At 36.1% G+C, this 21,016-nt stretch overlaps 1 protein-coding gene across 11 annotated transcripts in view; it reads left to right on the top strand.

The window, feature by feature from the left end:
* The window catches only part of NRXN1 (neurexin 1), a 667,911-nt gene that overhangs the window by 287,912 nt on the left and 358,983 nt on the right, over positions 1–21,016 (top strand). For all 11 annotated transcript variants that reach the window (XM_066316362.1, XM_066316361.1, XM_066316355.1 and 8 more), the window contains one exon: positions 19,741–19,863. In XM_066316362.1, coding sequence (XP_066172459.1) covers positions 19,741–19,863 — 123 coding nt within the window. The remainder of the gene's footprint in view (positions 1–19,740; positions 19,864–21,016) is intronic.

Genomic DNA, 21,016 nt, shown 5'->3' with positions numbered 1-21,016 from the left:
TCAGGCAGTGAATTAAATGGTCCATTTAAATTGCAGGTACATGTAGGTCAGTGCTGGGGCTGACACCAGGAGAAAGGGAAAAATTTAATGAACAGAAATAGCTGCTGTGGTTTCCATATTAGTGTTCATAGGGTGAGGAACTCATTTAAAATTAAGACTGCAGTAAACTCTGTTGTTTTAAGTAATATGAATACAACAGCATTTTTTGGCATTGATCATTCTGTAAAAAATAAATTGATAGCTGCAGAAGTTTTCTATATTATATACAGACTTGATTAACTAAGCCTTAAAAACTGCCTGAAAATAAATTATATTAAATATATATATGTAAAAGCCTGAAATACTTCTCCCTTCCAAAGAAGGAACTGTTACCCTTTAATTGCAAACTATCAAGCATAAATTATAAATAGCTGTGAATCTTATTGAATTGAATGGGTTTTTTATCTAGTATTTCTTAGAGACAGAACATCATCCCAACAAAACTTCCATTGCAGTTCAATAACAGTTTCTGAATTATTTGTGAACAAATACAGGTATGCCATATTTTCATATTTTTCACTGTTGTTACTTTAAAAGCTACAATCTTTACTTAAATTAAATTCTCTTTTTTTTTTTTTTTTAATTATTCCAAAATATTAGTATCTGAAAAAATCCAGGCTGCTGATTTTGATATTCAGTATGCTTTTGTCCCTGACATCTGCAGTCTTACACAATATTTAATATTTTGGACTGTGAGGGGTTTTATTGTTATTATTGCATTGCTATCATTTCTGAAAATAAATTTGCTATATTTTTATATGTGTTAGCCAAATAGGACTGTAGGGTTTTTTTTTAATTAATTGATGCATTATACCACTAATAATTTTAATTGGTAAATAGCTGGCTCTCATTTCCCAGTCTGATACTTTTATTCAATATAAAAAAATACAGAACACGTTTTTGAAGGGTGCTATGAAAGCTTGTTCAGCTTGTGGCACACAGTGCAGGGGATACTTAAGTTAATTTTCCAGTACACAGCTCTGCTTCTGTAGGCAACAACTCACAGAGCAATGGCACTGAATTTGGTTTTACTCAAATGTATAACTGTCAGAAGAAATTATTATGAATTGTAGGATGTCAGGGAGCAGAGAGTACCATGGTAGTAAATGTGTACACAATTCCCCAGGGAATGTGTGAACCAGGTTTGCAAGCTGGTTGTCTGCCTTTATAAATTAAAAAGAGTTTTCTGGGCTTGGAAAGTTTTCTGTTTGTTCTTCTAGCGAAGTGCCCCTTCAGTGGTTGTATTTTACATGCAACCCTTGTTCTTGTGTTTATCTAGTTATTCACCCATTCTCTGTATAATTTATTGTTCCTCTCATTTTATTTTCTCATGCCATTTCAATTCTCTGTTCTTCTCTATACCCCTTAATCTTTTTTCCTTGTTTTGTACGCTTATTCTTTTAAAATTTTCCTATTCTGCAGATGTGCACATTAGAGATGATTAAGTTATTTTATTTGGAAGCATCTGTTACTGAAGCATTTATTTCTTGTCAAAGTATCCTACAAATCAAGGATATGACAAGTAGCTTTGTCAGATTATTGGTAAATAAGAGGAGAATTGTATCTATTAAAGTACCAGCAATGGTGTTCAATTACATTATATTTTCAATGTGCACATGAATTTTAAGCAGCAGAAAATCTTACAAGAAGACTATACATCCTTTTGAAAGTTACTGCTTGTAAAACTCCATTTTATTGCAAAATCCAGAATCTTCAGTGGTGCTTTTATGGATATTCCTAAATCTACTGTGATAAGCAAATCATTAATACATTTCCATGTATTAACTTCCTACTATGTGGTGAAAAGAATTATTAGAATATATTATTTTCTCTCTTTTTTGCTGTGGTTGGCGGTAGAAAATCCTTAAAATGATCAAATTTTGTAGCTCCACCTAAAATGTGAGATTTTGTTCTTCACCTGTTTTCTTACAGAGTGCTTATAAATTACGTGCGTTTTGATCTTTCCCTCATTAAAAGTGGCTGACAGCCTGGCAAAAAATATGTAAGGGAGTTTTATCATAGAGGACAGGCAGCAAATCAGCAGGGTACTTCCTCTGCAAGTTCAATCAGGAACTTCCCTCTGTTTGTGGCATAAAGTTTGAAATAATTATAAATAATTCTTTTGAAACTTTGCCTAAACTTTGCAGATTTAGAACAGGAAATCATTGGATTCCTTCTCATTCAGCAATATCAATTTAAAGGCTCCTTTTCATATAATTTCCTGAAAAACAGGATCTTCTGCTATGCAACAAAACTAAAAGCATACCTGGTCCTATTCAATCAAATTCTGATTACAATCTCCTAGTTGCTAATAGACAACATGCAAAAAAAGGGAAAACTGCTGCTTTACTCAGAGACTCTCACTGGAGTCCTCAATGCTCAGTCCTGAAGCTGCACTAAGACCATCCTGTCTTGTTCCAGGAACTATGTTTGGAACAAAGGTTGAAAACAGCTCAGCTTGGGAAGAAAGTTCAAGTTTAAAAGCAAAAGAGCCTGCCTGTGGAAATCTAATCAGAAGGGCTGAAGTCATTAAGGGATAGCCCATCATTTATTATGTACAGCCACAAAAGCCCGTTGCATCATCTTAGCAACATCTCTAATTTCTCTTTCTCTGTTAAATATAGAGTGGAAAGAAGTGGTGCTGCATAGGTTATACCCTGTGAGAGCAACACAGCTGGGGCAGTGATTCCAAAGCCATTCTCCTCTTCCTGCAGTCTGCCTGCCCACCTGCTCTGGAGAAAAGTAGTGTTTCTTGAATGATAGGAGAGTAAAGTGAACGAGCAGGGCCCTGCTGATCATTTTTCAAAAGTTTGCATACCATTCTTCGGGTTTTGTGTTGTCGAATTTCATCTGTCTCTAAAAAAAAAAACCCTGTCATTTACTTTAAAACTCTGTCTTTCTAACTCTCTTTCTGTCTGCTGGTCCTGCTCTTATATTGTCCATTGCTTTGCTGCCAGCACAAAAGGTTCAACTGTCTTAATGATGAATTTGACTAAAGTGACCCATTAACAAAATTGTTAATTTTGACTTGCTGCAGTTTTCTGACACCTGTTGTAGAATAAAACGGGAGGAGGGGGAGGCAGGATGGTACAGGAACAGTAGAAAAACAATCTCTAGTAGAAAGAGTCCATTGTTATTTTCAGCAACACAGATTTATGCTATCCCAAAATAAATTCCTCTGGCCTACATCTAAGCAAAAACATCCTGGAAAAGGATGTTATGTACAGAATCTTATGTACAGAAAGGCAGAAATGCCACTTCTTGAGATGTGGAATGCTTAATCTATATCAATTAAGGAAGTGATATTTCAGACAGCTGAAGGGAAATGTTGGAAGGTTTCTGGGTAATGCCTGCACCTTCCGTTATGTACATCACAATTATTCTCTTCTGAATTAGACTTATAAAACAAGCTGGATGTTGAACCTAGGAAATATTTGATGCCCAATTTTAGGGGGTTTCAAGCATGAGGAAAAGCCATTGAGTATCATGAAGAGGATATGTATTAAGAGATGCCAGCTAAGGGGATGTTGTGCTTTTGGGACATTCACATAAGAAAACAAGGTCTGAAATTCATTTTATGTTGTGGCTTTTTGGGAAATTTCACATGGATATAATTTGGCTCAAGGCAGGGCTCTGAGAAGGTAACAGTGAAGGCACATTGGACTTCCAAGAATGAGTTCTCTCACTAAGTGAGTGATTGAGAAAATCATTCTTGTGATATATACTGATGTCTCATCTCAAGTCTATGTTTTGGTTAGCACAGGAATTTTGCAGGGAAATGCTCAAGTTATCTAAAAAGCTTCTAATTTTACCCCTTATCCAGTTATAGTTATTAAGAAATCTTGAACTAACAAAGAGCATAAGAAAACTTGAATCAACTAGCTTATTATGGAGAACTCTTGAAAAGAGTCTTGCACATATAATTTGTCAAAGCCAGATCCCTGCCTGAACCTGCTTAGCTGGGGTATGGGAGACAATCAGATTAGCAGTAAAAAAGCTCAAACCTTCATTAAAGTGAAAAAAGAGGTTTTCTAGATGCTGGCTGACCATTTAAGGGTCTGTGATATTTACTTTCTCCCTGACAAAGCTTTCCAGGTTGGCTGCTGGGGACTGAGGGCTTTGCTCTGTCACTGCTTTCAACCTACATGAATGACAGCAATAAAGTTTATTTCTGTGCCTTCGTTCTACTTGTTCCTTATAAAACCTCATCTATGTTTGCTCTTGCAAACATAGATGAGACTAAGAAAAGACAGTGATGAAACTAAGAGAGGAGAAAATTGCCATTAGTCTCCTGGCAGGCCATCAGTAAAGTATTATTTCAAATTCTCTTACTAGAAAATAGATGTTTTCCTTTTTTGTGTGCATGCCTCTTTCTTGTCTTTTCACTCTTTTCCTCCACCTTACTTTTGTCTTTTTAAGTCACACATTCTACTCATGGTATTTTAAAGATATATCTGGTTTAACTAATCAAACACACAATAGTAATATACCTGTGGCTTTCTCAAGGTACAGTGATGTGCTCTGCAAAAACCACAGTAAGGCAACAGTAAAAGCTTAAAAACAAGTCTATTTATGTAAATTTGAAAATTAGCTGCCCTAATTGGTGGTGAAAATCATTAGTTAAACATTCAAGTAAAGACTTTTTTAGCACTACCACTTAAATGTTTTCAAAAATCCTTTTAAGATTGCTCAAATTAATAGACTTTCCATTTGTGATATTTCAATGTATACTTTAACTTTTGCTGTGGCAAGTATAGATAGTTGTCAGTTTGGTGGATATTTGGGGCTATCTGAGTCAGGGCCACAGTGTGGTTATATATCAATGGGCTCTGAGCTCTGGAATGCTGCCAAAGTTTCACAAGCAAAGCCCAAGGGAACAGCCTGAAGTGGACTGAAGATGTTCCCTCTAATCCTTCAGCTTGAGCTCTAAAAGGGGAGCAGGGAGTGGGAGATCCTCTAAAAGAGTAAATATGACAAGAGGACTCTTGGAGGGTAGGAAAGCAGAGATTGCTGCAAGCATGTAGTGTCTCATTTTACCAACAGGGACAAAGCAGCCTCCAGCATGTGCTGGATCTGCAAGAATAGACTGTCTTGAATTAATAAATCCTGATTTATATGCAAGGGAGCTATGTGTATCTAGCTCATACTGGTCCTAGCAAATCTTTCATAAAAGAACTTTTCAGAAGTAGTAGACTAGGCCTTTTAAATATTTTAATGAGGAGAAGCTCTTGAAAGTAAGTTTTTCATGTATGGCAGGTCCTAAATTTTTCTTATTTTACTTTTAAGCTTTCTTCCTTTAGCTTTTGAGAAGCAAGATGACTTAATCACATTTCAGGACTGATGATTTAAATTATCCTCACAATTTTTTTCCATGACAGAAGGTGGGTGTTACAGTCAAATCTTGCAGGGATAATAAGGAATCCTGTTCTAATCAGTAATAGCAAAGGAATTGAATAATATTTTCTTCTGGAGAAGAAATATGTAAAAGCTAATGTAATGTCATTCATATTAGTGCACTGGGCTGCCATGGCAGTCATTCCACAGTAAAGCTCTGCTCCCAACTGCTCCCACAGGAATCTCTGCTAACACATTCATAACTGATTGAGAGACGAAGATGAACACTGAGATGATATTATTTGCAAATACAATGGGATTATTTAAGAAAATCAAATGAAATGCTATGTTTGAGGCTCCAAAATGCTGAATGACTGCACAGTAAAGTGGTAGGTGGAATTAAACAGCAATACACACAAAGTAATTCATGCTAGAAAAAAATCACCTTAATTATGCCAGTGCAGCAATGGAATGTGGTGCCACTGAGCTGAAGAAATTGTGCAGTCATTGCAAATAGCTCTCGTGAAACAGTTCAGTGCTCAAAAGTGACCAGAAATCCCCGTGGATGAGAGTAGCTGTGGGGAGAAGAGGTAAGACCAGAAGAGAAAGCAGCATGATGCTATTATGCAGTCATGGTTTATCCACTTCCTGAGCGCTCCACGTGTGCTCAGTTCCCGTTCCTCATTATTAACTTAAATGGGGAAAATACAGGTCACTGCAACAGGGAGGATTACAAGTATGGATTAGCTTTCCTACACGGGGCAGCTAGGAGTGCCAGGAAAAAAAATACCTGAGAGAATGTATTTTTATAAATATATGATTATACAGCCAGAAGAAGCAGCAGGAGGTTAATAAATTGATTTTTTAAATGAAATGGAAATACATCATGGACTTTCTGAGATAAGGCTGTTTTTGCAGTTCCAGAAGTCCCAAACACATCTATCAATGGAAGCTGTGACTGTGTTAGAGCAGTTCTGCATTTCTGTGCTGCTCTTGAAAGCACAGTGCTGAACTAGCTGGTCTTATGTGCCATTTCCCAGCTTAATTTGCAACTTCTTTCCCTAATTATTTCATCACTAGTTTGTACCCTGTATTCAGAGCAACAGGAAATTGCTAGTGAAAGTAATCACAGACTCAGAAACATTAGGATGAAAAAAAATACAAATCTTTTATCAACTGGGTTGTATACAGTCATTCTAGACTTTGTAATCAGATTCCATGAAAATTAGAGTGTTAACACACAGATGGCAGCAGATGACACAAGCCAATATTTCAACAAATTCTCAAAAAACCTTCTTGATTAACTGACAAATCAAGTCAAATTAGGTTAAGCCATTAATTAAGATGACTCTTTTATATTCACTAAGCATTGTGAATATATATCTATGTGTTTGTTTTTCTTAGTAATAAGAGTATTCTGGCCAGAAATTTTGGTCTGTAGCTCTTTAAAAAATAAATTAATTTTTGGCATTCAGTATTAAAGAAAAAAAACAGTAACTGGTGAGTTGATAATGTTTCTAAATTTATACACAGACTAAAAATACTATCAGATTTCCTGTAAAAACATCTTTCTTTGCTTTTTCTGTCTTTGTTTCTTAGGACTCTCTATTTCAAAGATATAATGCTCTTGAGAGGAACATTTATTAATATGTTTGCAGAAAACACCTAGAAGTTCTTATAAATTAAAATTCTATGGAGAAACACCCCAGTCTTTCTACTGTAACACTACAGTTTTAAGACTTATTTTCAGGGAATAAAAATGCCTGTTTAGAAGACTTCGTTTAAGGAATGAAAATAGTTGGGGGCTTTAAAAAAAAATCAGTGTAAAAAGATACTAAAATCATTAACAATTTACCTTAGAAAGCATTTAAATCTCTTAAGTAAGTGAATAGGACTTTTTCCAAAAACAAAGCCTTAGTAATTCAGTGGTGCTATGTTATCTCAAGAACTTTTCAAGGAAAACAAACCAAATTGCCATCTCTCTGCAGGTAGATACTGCTTTTCTGATCAGCACATCACATGCTCACAGCTGTCATTGTGTCCTAATATGCACCTGTAAAGAACTCCTAGAATAACAGTTTGCGTTTTTGTTTTTGTTTTTGTTTTTTTTTTTTTTTTTTTTTTGGTAATAGAATGGACATGCATTTGGTAGGAAATAAGGGAAAGAGGAAACAGAATCAAAGAGAGCGAAATTGGAATGGGGTGTCTGGTTCTCACTAGCACAGCCAGTGAGCATTGCAGTAGGTCTGGCATATGTTGATGGGAACTGCCAAGTTTCTGTCTGTCCCTCTCATATTAATAGATGCTACTTCTAAATGATTGAAAAAAGTGCAACTAATTTCAGTGAGAGTCAGATCTGATCCTATTTTTCAGTTTTGTGTGATGAGGAGAGCCAAGCTGCTTAGAGAATGTTTGGCTCCCTCTTCTTCAATCAAAGAAAGAAAGGAAAAATGACAAGGGTGCCAAACTAAAATTTTGCATAAATCAAAATTATTTTAATACATTTCTATATTTGTTCTGCTGGAAGTCTGGAATAAAGTCCTGGTAAGGAATTATTTTACTCTTTCAGCTCTAAGACCAGTGAAATTTGTTTATAAACACTAGAGAACAGCACATGGCCATAGAGCTTTTGTCCTTTCCATATGTAGCACAGAAATTAGGTTGTCCACCTATTTGCATAAATACAAGTTCACAGAATCCGGTTTCTGAGTAACCTGTGGCATTTTGATGGCCCCTCCTTTGCTGCATGTGCAAAAAAACCTTTGTGTAAGTATGTATTAGTTTTAACTCCATGGCTATTTCAGAAAGGTGGCTCTTTTATTCTTGCTTCACTTCTCTGCAGCAAGGCATCATTTCCTAAGTATAGTCTTGATGAAAGAGCCTAGCAAGCTCTCAGCTACAACATTATTCTTCATTAATGTTATAAGAACAGTAATTCATTTTCAATGTGCTTTTTTTGAAGAGCTGATAACATTAAAAACATCTACCCAGTGCATGTCACTGATGAGCAGTTACTTATATTAAAAGCACTTACTCTGTATCTAGCACATTTTGCATTTATGTCTATTAAAATGCATGAAACATCTATCATAACATTTTAAGCACTCAGTAGCTTATTACTGGAACCACATAACTGCTTCCTTATTATCTCTTCTTGACAATAACTTTAATGAATTATATTCAGGTAGCTGTTGAAATTTCCATCCAAGCACATTACTTTTTTGCACGACATGTCAAGAGGTTAACTTATGCTCCCTTCCAGCTGATTTCTAGGCTTCAATCCATCAGACAAGTCACTTCAAAGGAGATATTGCTCTGTTGAGCTGAGACATCAAGATAAAGTTGGCTTTCTGAGATGCAGTCCCCTTTGGGAAGTGTACAAGGAATTCTTCAGCAGTTATTTGTCTAGGCAGTCTTGAAGCAACAAGACACAAGAGGAAGACCAAGACATGGAATGAGAAAAAGCAATTAAAGAAAAAAGGAAGCTGTGGTTCACGTAGCTTATACTATTTCTTGGGTATTATTTCTCATTCATTTTATATTCTGTGAGATTTTCCTCCAGGGAGTGAAGTGCATGTATGTAGAAATAAAATTTCATTAGTTAAAAGTTCCTCTCTGTCTCTGCACATTAAGGCTTTTCTTACTAGTAGTAAGATCTGTCTGGAAAAGAAAGCTCAAATAGGTAAGTCAACAATTCCATCTTCACTTACATGCCATGAACTGTTTATATGTGACTTGTGGAAATTGGATCAGAAGTGAAAAATAACTATCATGCACACTGGCATTTAAGGAGTTACAGTTTTACCAAAATGTAAACACTATAATTGTTGAATATTGGTGCAAATTACCTGCTGAATTTTTGTTGTGGTTACTGGTATACTTTGAACTGTCTCTGCAGTTTTTGCCGTGTAACATTTCAGCAGCTTGAAAGCAAGTCTGCTGTTTCCTAGGAGAAAACGACCACACCATTTGCTCTGGGGGGAAGAAGTATTCTTGCATCTCCAGCTACCAGGAGACAGCTGACAGCATCACTGACATGATACAAGACACTTAGGAACTCAGCTGACGAGCTAATTGGCTGTGAATAAGAGCAGCACTACTTCTGAAAGTCAGCAACATGGATTCTTGATTCCCTAAAATTGCATAAATCAAGATACAGAGCACACCTTAAGAAAGTGCAAGTAGGCACTTCTGTCAAGAAGGTTACTTGTTTTGTTAAATAAAAAATTGTCTCTTGCTGACGCTGAGCACATTCCTAAAGAGATGATAAATGGCACAAGAGCATTGGAGAGATTCTTGCAATGTTAAAAACCATTCCATGTACTAAGGCTGTCCTTTTCTACTTAGGTATGCAAGAATATAGCCATCAAAGTCAGTGGAGGCTGATCATTGTATTCATCCATTTGTAATTTCTGAAAACAATCTGGAATGTCTATTTTAGTCCTCCTTCCTTGACTCCTGTCTGCCGAGAAGTATCCAAGAATAAGCAGTGTCAACAAAATTGTGCTTTTTGATCCATGATGATTATAAAAATATTTTAAAACAATTAAATTATCAATAATAATAAACATTTAAATATTATTACCATTACTCCTAATTAGGCAAAATGTTATAATTCAGCATTTAAGTTACAAAAAAGAAAACAGCAAATAAAGGATATGAGTGTGAGATTTACTTGTAACTATTTTATAACAACTGGTTTTGGGATGAAGACACCTGTAAATTAAGAGGACCTTATTCTTAAAATAAAGTCACAGTCCAAATTCTCTTTCTTTCTATGTTAGCTAGTTTCCAATCTGCTTATTCTTAAGAACATTGTGCAAGATATAAGAGTAAAAAGAAATATTTAAATGGGTTTTTTTCCTGTTAATTTAACTAAACATAAAGATTTTTTCTATAAAAAGGTAAATTATGGATAAGCATACTTAATTTTTGCTTACTTATATTTTAAAATGTAACAAGTTTTGACAGCCATGGTTTTGGTATAAATGGGCACAGTCAATATCAGTGTCAGAAAGGCTAAGTTTGTGTCAAAGTTATTTCTGCTTTTTATTCCTGTTGTCACTTATAATCTAGCCAATGTACAACAAATATTCCAATTCTCTCAGTGAAAAAAAAAAAAAAAAAAGAAATAATCAAATGTGTACTACCTTTTCTACAACGATTGCTGTAAGTTAGGTTATTTTTTACTTCACTGGGTTTAAGTGGAAAGAAGTAGCACAAGTTTTTCAGGTTCCTAAGGGTACATATGGAGATCAGCAGCATCTGTTGCCTGGAGCATCTTTGTCTCTTGGTCTTTTTTGTTTATTTGTTCATCAGCTGAATGACAGTGATTAAGATCCAGATTATAAAAGTTATTTAGATAGCCATCTTATTGTGAAATCCTTCTTCCAAGTCAGAATTCCTCCAGATTTCTTGGGCTCAGAGGAGATAGCAAAATTCTCCTGGAAGCTGAGGGCAACTTATTTGAACAGTAACTTGTAGAGACGATGCTTAAGGAAATGGAGATTATCAGGTGTAGCACACTCCATTTCTTTGAAAACGTAGGGGAATGTTCTTGCTGCTTCTAGAAATCCACAACAGGGAAATGTACGTTTCTGCCTCCATGTTTTTTAAGGTTTGAGTCTTTTGGTTTGGTATAATGAATAACGAGCCTGCTGAGGTAAAAATTGAACCCTTCTTGGGAAAGGAGAAATTTAACTTAAATTCATTTTAGGATTGCTGCTTTCCCCTACTTTAATCCACATCTCACAAATCAGTAGTATTGATAAAACTGAATTTATACAGAATTAATGAATATTAGAGATTCTAGCTGCCATTAAAGTCATATCTGAACAATGGCTATTTACTTTTAAAAGAACTGAATTTCAGTAGTGCTTAAAATTGGAGGTTAATGTTAGTTTTAGTACCATCTTACATAGGAATTCCCGAGTTCCCACATCAGTTCTCATGATTTTCAATCCTACTCTTTTTACAGAGGGGGAAAAATGAATTCATCCCAGATGAATCAGCCATTCTTTTCTCCAGAATTTAACAAAGTTTTTGTTAACTAAAACCTAAAGAGAATTTTCTGTTGAAACAAGCTTTTGAATTAGAAAGCTTGGTGTATAGCAAAAATCCTGCATGAGAGAATTTCAGTCTTTTGGAGGGATTAAAATTTCCTATTTTCTTTTTCATGTAATACACAAGCTTATGGTGGATGATATTGGAAAAAAAAAATTAGTTATCAAATGGGATAGAAGGCTTGTGAAATCGTTGCTTTCCTAATGTACAGCAGTAGCTTAGGTAGAATGAAGTCAAAGGTATTGAATTGAAAGTGTTTATGTTAAGTTTGACTTAAAATAAACTGCTCAAACATATTCAACATAAAATTTGTGGAATTTTTCATTATAGTAGCCATGTCAAGTTAATGTAAAAACAAATTGACAAAAGCCTCACAAGTAGTTTGTAGGAGTGAATCTGCTGAATGCCATCTCACACTACTAAGTCTTGAGTGCACATTAAGAAATGTAGCCTGATTCCAGTCAGAATATGACCTTACAGTGTGATTGTAAAGCTGCACGATGTTTGCGAGTGCACATTTCTTTACCTGCAGCAAATCAAAGTAAATAATCTTACACTCAAGTTTTCTTTAAATTAGCATAGAATTGCCATGTATTGAAAGTTCATGCTCACCTCACCTACAGCAAAGTCAATTGTCAGGGTCACTGTGGTTTCTGAAAATGTCTCAGAACCTTCAGCAGTGAGCTGACAAAGCAACAACCATATTTTTCAAGCTCATTTACTTTGCTTTAGTTCAGTGCCTTGGGGTAGATTCATACAACCTTTAGTAGCTTTAGCACATTTTCTGATAGTCATGATCCTCAGAGAACAGTATGAAAGAGAAATTGCACTCTTATGAAAAATACAATGATCTAGCTGACTTCTGGGTTTACCTGCTTTTAAAAGATACTTTTCTTTCATTATTTCCAAGAAAAAGGAAAATTACATGTCCTTAGGGCTGTTTGTGCTTCACTTGCTTAGATAGATGAGTTACAAAATTAAATAAAAATGCAACTGATTTTATGCCATGATTGTTTTAAGTTATACATTGAGAGACATCTCTAAGATGGATCAGACATTTCATAATGCAGTAACAAAATCATTTTTATCCTCTCGTGTGCTCTGAGTTCACAGAGTTGTAATTGCAACTTCAAAACCCTTTTTTTTTTTTTTTTTTTTTTTTTTCAGGAAATACTGTTCAAATTAATATAGACCCAATTATTGACCAACAAGGCACACTTTTGAGAGCATATGTCTGTATTCTACATATCCTTTGGTCCAGCAGGGAAGTCTAGGGGCCAAGACTTGCAACTCTAAAGTTGACTGCTTTCTGATGTTTTTCTTACTTTCTCCATCTTGCTGAAATTGAGTGCTGGTCCTATTTGCAGAGAACAGGTTTTCGCAAGACAATGGGTCAGCAGCAGCACCTTTCTTGGCAGAATCCTTAGATTTAATTTAATCCAATAGATCTGCCTGTGTTCTGCCCTCCCACCTGGATCCACTGGCTCTGTTCAGCCATTAGCTGCATCACAGTGAATATCTCACAGCTTAAAAGAAATAAGTGGATGAGTATGTGTGATATTGCACCCTAAATTAAACAGTTTCCAAAAGAAAGACGAAGCTGGGAGGGGGAAAATGCACAGCAACTCAGACCATGGTCAGGAAAGGAAATTTAAGAAAAAAAACCAAACAAGTGAAAACTCTGTGCCCTCAGACCTGGATATGGTGCTTGATTCCTGGATTGGTTGTTTTCATATCCTTCCATGAATTTTTCTTCCCCAGTGAATTCACTGTGTATGCTGCTTCTCCTTGCTAGTGAACTAGATCAATATTAAATGCAGTCTGTTTGTAGTTTGGTCATGTAGGGGAAGCCAGTAGAATGTTCAAAGTATTTTGTTTAGCTTTCTGCATTTCTGTATGAGAAATATAGATATGCCTAGATGGAAATATTTATTATTTTATTCCTGTTATTCTAAAGAATATGAGCAAATCTATTCTACAGCTGGAACGAAAGCTGATGAATTATATTAGCAGCTTCAATCTCCTTCATTTCAATTTCTGAAATGTCAAATTTTGTTAAAAAAAAGGGGGATAAAAATACCCTTAACTGCCAATACATTACCCAAATTGCCAAAAGCAATTTTGCCTATAATAAAACTATTGTGGGCTGAAGCATTTGGATCAAGCCATGCAAGATTGATATGTTTTTCTTGATACAATTCAGTGAATGTGCTATTCTTATGGAATTTTCCACATGAGTCTGTCACAGGAAGAAAACACAGTGGACAAAATTTCTTTGACTTGCAATTAGATTTTTTTCAAGTTATCTTATCAATTGGTTGTAAATGATAACCTGATACACATTTCTGATGTTTAAAAGGCAATGTAATTTTTCTGTTGGCAAGAAACATGTTTACCCAGGGAATTTTGGGATGATACACACCCAGTCATTTAAAAGATAGTTGATTCTCTGTATGAATTTACTTTTTAAGCTCAGCTGTGCTAGTGAGTGTTTTGGAAGACCAGTTTCTGCAGCCAGCCACAGAAAGGATAGTGAAGGTGCAGATGCCTTACCCTGTATGTCATGTGTTTCTGTGTTTTGCTCTGGAGGAATCTCTCCTGAACTTTTTGTGCTGCAGCCTGGTATGTGATACAGATGCCTCGTGAGGTTTGCACAGTGGCTGTGAGTCTGGCTGAGTGCTGGAACAGAAGCCTAGATTAGAGGCATGCTAAATTTACTCTGGAAAGCAGGATAACTAAGATGGCACAAGGTCCTCTTGTTCTGCACCAGGTATTTTCAGTGACACTCTAAGGTGTCTCTCAGAGCCACACAGCTGGTTATACATAGCAAGCTGAATCATAAAATATTTATTTAGCTGAAATTTTGGCAATCCTGACTTAAAGTAACATTCTCTATAAACTTAATTGATCTCAGGGTTTTGTCTTCTTGCCCAAATGTCTTCTTTTCTAAATGCCACCTGATACTGATAGTTGTCGTATGCACAGTTATCTATTAGCAGACTAGGCTGAAACCACTGATCTTTCTTATGCTAAGAAAAAAAATAGTAGTGATTTTCCTGTATCTGGCTTGGGTTCCACTAGTTAGCACAGCATTCACTGAACCAACCAGTCTCCCTTGCTAATCTCTGTTTATGGTGCCTTTTCCTATATTTCACGTTTCATATATATTTTGATGGCAGAATTGAATGCTCCAAGCATTTTTATATATGCCTTAGTGGTAGATGGCATTGTGAGAACCAAATTCAGACAACTCATTTTGAACATGTTTTGGTACAATGCAAGAGCTAGTATATTCTTTCAACATCATCAGTTCTGTTCAAGTAGTTGGTTAAAAGTAAAGTGTCACAGGATAGATAAATATATAAGAGAAAAAATTGTGTGTATTAAAGTTAATTGACTGACTCATTGGAATTCAGCAAATCTTCAGCACTGAATTAGACTGAATAAGCTCCTCACAAGGTAGTAAAGAAAAGGAATCTCCTGAGAACATTTAGAATATTCAGTGTGCTGGAAATGTGATTTTTTTTTTCCTCTGGGAGGTTCATACTTATTTCCTTTAACTTTGAAAAGGCTGTTAAGTTCCAACTGATGTGCTGAGAACAAAGGAAGTTCAGCTTTGGATGCCAAAGTAAACCTGTAACTGGGAGTGTTTGGGGTTTTATATGTCCTAGTTCAAAATTAATTGCACCATCAAGATTTGTATCTGTATTGACTGACTGCACAGGCTGCATTTTGCTTTGTAAAAAGGTGTTTCTACAAGCAATTATCTGCTTTTAAATGGATGCAGAAATTTTATTGGCATGATGGATTCTGAGCAAACTGCAGTAGCCATAAAAGTGCCAGTACTTTTTTATTTGGCACTATCCATTTTCTCTAAGGATGCACAAAATCTGGTAGTTATTTGAGCCTTTAAAAATAGGAAAAGAGGTGAACATAGATGTTGATAATAAATTTCATATTTTAGCAAGAGGCAATACTTAGTGGATTTTTTTTTTCCCAGTTTGCATCTTGTCTCAGACAGAAAAGGTTTATGATTGAGGTTTTAGCATCTGAGAGAATCAGTAACTCAGAAAGTGAGCCAATGCTGGCTGGGTGTGTGAATCAAAATAACTGTTCTCTCTAGAAAGAGACAGATGAGTTCCTGGGGAAGGACAGTATGGAAAATAGGACTGGAGGGACGTTAAGTTTGGAAAAATAGTATTATTGTAATAATTTTGCAGAGACTCCATTATCTTCATGCAGGAAAAGACAATTCTTTATTATCATAACTCATTTTATACAGTTTTTACAGACCTCGTGTACAACTTTAATTGGTTAATAGCTTTCTTGCCAATTACTCTATTGGTTAGTAAAAAGTATTCTACTTGTCTATCAGATTCCTCTAATCTTGGATTGTTTACATATTTTCTTTATTAATTCTTATGGGACAAATCCCTTTTTTTTGCAGGTGCATTTGTTTTTCAACCCAGGAATAGGTTGTTATGCTAAGAAATTTTCATACTAAGAACGTTTTTGCACAGGAACTTGCAAATTACTTAGAAGTGACAGGCTAACTTTTGCAATTTAGCAGAGCAGGCCTGATTTTGAGGCCTTTCTTTTATATTTTTTTTTACCGTCATGACATAGTATCTGTCCATGTAAAACAAAACAAAGTTAGGGACTCTTGCTTTAGTTGGGGCTCTTGCTTTTCTTCTTGTGGGAGATATAGATTTAAAAAAAAAAGAAGTGTCAGTATACCAATTCTTATTTAAATACACTTATTTAAGAGCACTTTCTCATGTGTGATTTAAATGAAGTGGAGTCAGATCAGTGTACAGTCAGAATAAGACTGGAGACCCAATGATTTAGTAGATACAAATTTATAGTAGATTCACCATAAGAACTTTAGCCAGGGCAGAAGAAGACTCTGTACCATTATGATCTCAATATGATATTTAAATTAATTTCAGGTCAATATATTTGAAAGTCAGTGAGGATAGTACTAATATGAACTATGTTTCAGGTTGACTAATGCTATTTAAGAAGGTACGTTAAGAGTTTTCTTCTGCAGTTCTGGTAGTCTTGTGGTATCAAGGCATTCCTACATGTTTTTGTGTTTAAGTATTTAGATTATTTTCTCCTAAATACTCTGCTCACAGGCATATTTGCTGCTTTTCTGTATGGAAGCATATCCTTGGCCAGGAAGCAGCCCAAGCACTGCATTAGCACTGAAATGGTGAGCATCCACCCTTCCTTATCTCCCTCTTCAGCTGCCATGGGAAACTGTCCTACTTTGCAGAGATGCAGCATGATGGGACAGATGGATACACAGTCCCTGGACCCTGGACCTTGCTATTTTGTAGTTTCGTCTCTGTACCCTCTCTGACAAATCAAAAGCCTTTTTCTCTGTTAGACATCAGCCCCAGGAAAGAATGGTCTCTTTTCCATGCAAGTGGATAGCTTTTCCAAGCCAGGACTCTTTTCAGTGCACTGCCTCCATGGTGTATCATACCAAGGTTTGTCCTTTTTAAAGCCCTTTCACCAGGGGTCCCCTAAATCCTCTTTTGGATTGCGTGCAGTGGGAACAGGCAGCTTACACGGAATTCTGACCTGATTTTTTTTTTTTTTTTTACTCAGAGTGCTCTTGCAAGGAAAATAGACTAATGCACAGGAAAACACATTTAGTTTTACAACAGGATGAGTTTACAAGTCCCTAGCCATTAAAAGAGAACAGATAGATTTGCCTGTAAATGTGAGCAGCCAACTTGGATTAGATATTAATATACACTGAGGCACCTTTACACAAAAGGGACACTACAGAGGGTTGTTAATGTGAAAGTAAATTAAAATTGCATATGCTTTTAGAGATGTGAAGCAAGATAATGGAGACTAAGTGGTTCAACTACTTTAAAAATTAAAAAAAAAAAAGGAGATTGGACTAAATAACAAATAAGTATGAATATGTTTGCAGTAATATTAAATGGTGTATGCCTAGACAAGCCTATTGACTTTCACTAAGATTTTGCTCCTGTTATTTCAGCATTTTTTATAAATCCACCTGCTGTCTCAAATGTAGGTAGAAGTTACTTCCATTGAAGTGCCTAAAAGAAATTGCTTAAAGTTTTAGTCACTGCATCTATACCAGCACATTCAAAGAGTATATTATTCACTTAAGCTTTATGCAAAACTGGCCTTTCTCTTGTCAAAGAAAGCAAACATTTAAGGAACAGAATGATTCAGGTAGTTGACCCCAATCATCTGCTTCTGCTGGGTTCAACCACTTTTCCTAGCTTGGTGTCAATACAGAGACACAGAGAAAGAGTGTTATGAGACTCTCACTACTTTTGCTTTGCATTTTTGTTCCTGGAGATCCCTTGAGATGCCCAGAATAGCAAAGGTTGCATATAAAAGCAAGGCAATAAACCAGTAGCAATTAAAAAAATGCTGACTGAAGATGGAAAACATCTGAGATGAAAACTGCCCAATATGATGAACAGCTACATCAAGCTCTTAGTGCACTTTTCCCTCTCTGCAGTTCTGAAGTCAAGGAGGCTTTGATTTCAGGCTTTGATTTTATTAACAGATCTCACCCATCACAGTTAGCCTGTGGAAAAGAATTGGAAAAGAATCCCAAGAGAAAAGTGGGAACTTTTCAGAGCTAGTTGCATGTCCCTTCCATAGCAAGACTGACACCTAGAAGGGTATGGTGGAGGTAATGGTCTGATGTAGGGTAACCGTGATGTGTCTATGTCAAAAGTTATTCTGCAATGTGTCTCTTTTACAGAATCACAGCATGGGTCAGCCTGGAAAGAACCACAGTGGGGCATCTGCTCCAACCTCCCTGCTCAAGCAGTTTCATCCCAGAGCACATGGCTCAGGAATGTGTCCAGATGGTTCCTGAATATCCCCAGGGAGGGGGGATATCCACAGCCTATCTGGGTAACCTGATCCAGTGCTCTGTCACCTGCACAGTAAGGACCTCCTTCTCATGTTCAGGTGGAATGTCCTGTGCCTCAGTTCCTGCCTGTTGCCTCTTGACCCATTGCCCAGCACCACCAAACAGTGCCTGGTCCATTCTCTGGCCCCTCCCTGCAGATACTCATAGACATTGATGAGGTTCCCTCTCAGTCATCTCCACTGGAGGCTGAACAGACCTGGTCTTTCATCCTTTCCTCATCAGAGAGAAGCTCTCCTTGATCATCTTTGTAGCCCTCCTCTGGACCAGCTCCAGGAGCTCTGTGCCTCTCTTGCACAGAGGAGTCCAAAATTTAATTGACAACCTTTAATTATGAGCAGCATTTATTCTGCCATAGGAACTGAAAAAACAGGCCAGGGATGTCTCTGTTTTACACGAATGTAATTTGTTTATTGCAGATTAGCTTTGCCTTTTGGACAGTCACCACATGAGTTTTGATCGATTGGTTCAGCACTTGGTATATCATCTATTCATGTCAATGACAACACAAAGTCAGGATTTTTCTTTCTCTCTCTCTCACTTCTTGATCCACAGTGCAAGGGACAATTCCCATAATCCTTTTCTTATGAGAAATCTTTTCCTGGGCATTAGAGGTATCTTTTTTTCCTAGGTTTGTGAATACTTCGGTTATCACAAGTACATTTTTCTATAAATTATTACATAATTTGCATTAAAAGTGTTTACTATACTGTTGACAAAAATAGGAGATTTTAAAAAATCCCTATATCTATTAAATGGAAAAGAAAATCATTTTTCATTAAATGCAAAAGAAGAAAAAAAAAGAAAGACAGCAGAAGGTGCTAGATCTGAATCTTAGCAAGTCATCTAGATCAGGTAATAGATGATGTTCTGAGAAGTCCTGATAAACAGAAGCTAAACAAACAGAGAAGCTGACAGAGATTAAGAAAAATATAACACACATGCACGCACATTTACCCCTTTTTATTTCCAACCAAATTATTTTTAATAAAGGAGCAAAAATTTTGTCTTGTAAATCTACACTTGAAGTTCTTTTGGCTCAGTAATCCTGTTTCTTAAAGACCTGTATGAGATTGAAAAGTGAATAATTAAATCCATGTTGACTGTGCCTATTTATGAAAACCTGGTGCATATACAATGTGTTTACATAGTTAAATAGACATTAGAAGTGTTTAAATATAGTAGTTCTGTAGTATAGAGTATATAGTAGTTGTATATTTTGCTTATACTTGGTAATTTTCTTGCTTGATATGACTTTTGGTGAGTTTTAACATTTGCCCAGCCAGTCTCTCTGTTTCTCACTTTCTCTGTGAGGTTCACGTGTAAACTGCTTTAAAGATTGCATAATGACTGTTTGGCATGTCCTACAGGCAAAGGCCCAGAAACGCTTTTTGCTGGCTATAACCTCAATGATAATGAGTGGCACACAGTGCGTGTGGTGCGGCGAGGAAAAGGTTTAAAGTTAATGGTGGATGACCAGCAGGCCGTGACAGGTACTGTACCATTGTGATTCCATGGTTCCACGTTGTTGGGGGGAAGCACAAAACAAAAACAAAAACAAAACCCCAAACCCAACCAAACAAAAAAAAAATACAGAAATAAAAATACTTTATCTGAGAGAAACAGGTACTTTTTATTTCCTTGAGTAAGATTCAAAATCCATGTTATGCATCCAGGAATGCTGGTACAAGAAGTGTGTTATTACACTTGATATTAATGTTGCTCTGAGGTTGCTACTGAAATGAATGAAAACCATGCTGGCTTAAATGAATGTTTTTATATAGTGATTGGAAAGAAGTAATTTGGTACATCACTAATGAGAAGGCAAGCAAAATGCTTTTGGCAACACATTACTATGGCTAAACTCTAAGCCACTGCTGGAAGAAAGAACTTAATAAACATTTTAAGGATATTCTACTGTGGTTTGTATCTTGCATCAACTGTCCTTAATAATTATATATTAGGCAGCAGGTTTTTCTCAAGCACTAAAACACCAGTTGGGATGAGAGAAGAAAAATGACATGCATGCTAGCAGATGATAGAAATGTATTTCTATATTTATATCATTAGAAATGCTAATAGAGAGCACATTGATTTTGTCCTGTACCAGGCAATGCTTACATGCATGTTGTTAATAGCCACTGATCTGGCTTCTGGCCCTGGTTCCTTCCACAGTGGAATGTGCCTTAATTTTTTGTTAGCTGTTTAGGACTATCCTTTGGTATTTGGTAGCATTAAACAACTTTTATCATTGGTATCTTTTTTAAGAGGAGTGTAACTTCTTCAATAGTCTCTTTTCACCTCAGCAGAACACTGAGAGTTGTGTCACTGGTAGAAAAAAAATTCATATAGGTGCAAGAACATGTTTTCTAGAATCAGAAATTACAAATATATCCTCCAGAGCTGCAGTCTGTGTATGTTATGATGCCTAGGGTCATTTTCCCAAGAATGTAGATGACCTAATTTATTTTTGGTAATAGATTTATAGTACGGGAGGAAGTATATTTAAAATATTATAAACTTGCTGCTTCAACTGCCACTCAAGGCAGATTCCTATATAGAGAAGATTGTTTAGATGAAAATCCAGTGCAAGATCCAAATGCCTAATTCACAGACCCCTCATACCAGAGTTCTAATTTACAAAAA

The sequence above is a fragment of the Sylvia atricapilla genome, chromosome 3, assembly GCF_009819655.1.
Source record: "Sylvia atricapilla isolate bSylAtr1 chromosome 3, bSylAtr1.pri, whole genome shotgun sequence".
NCBI lineage: Eukaryota > Metazoa > Chordata > Aves > Passeriformes > Sylviidae > Sylvia > Sylvia atricapilla.
Note: the sequence above shows the minus strand (reverse complement) of the source record. Positions and strands in the feature narration are given on the sequence as shown.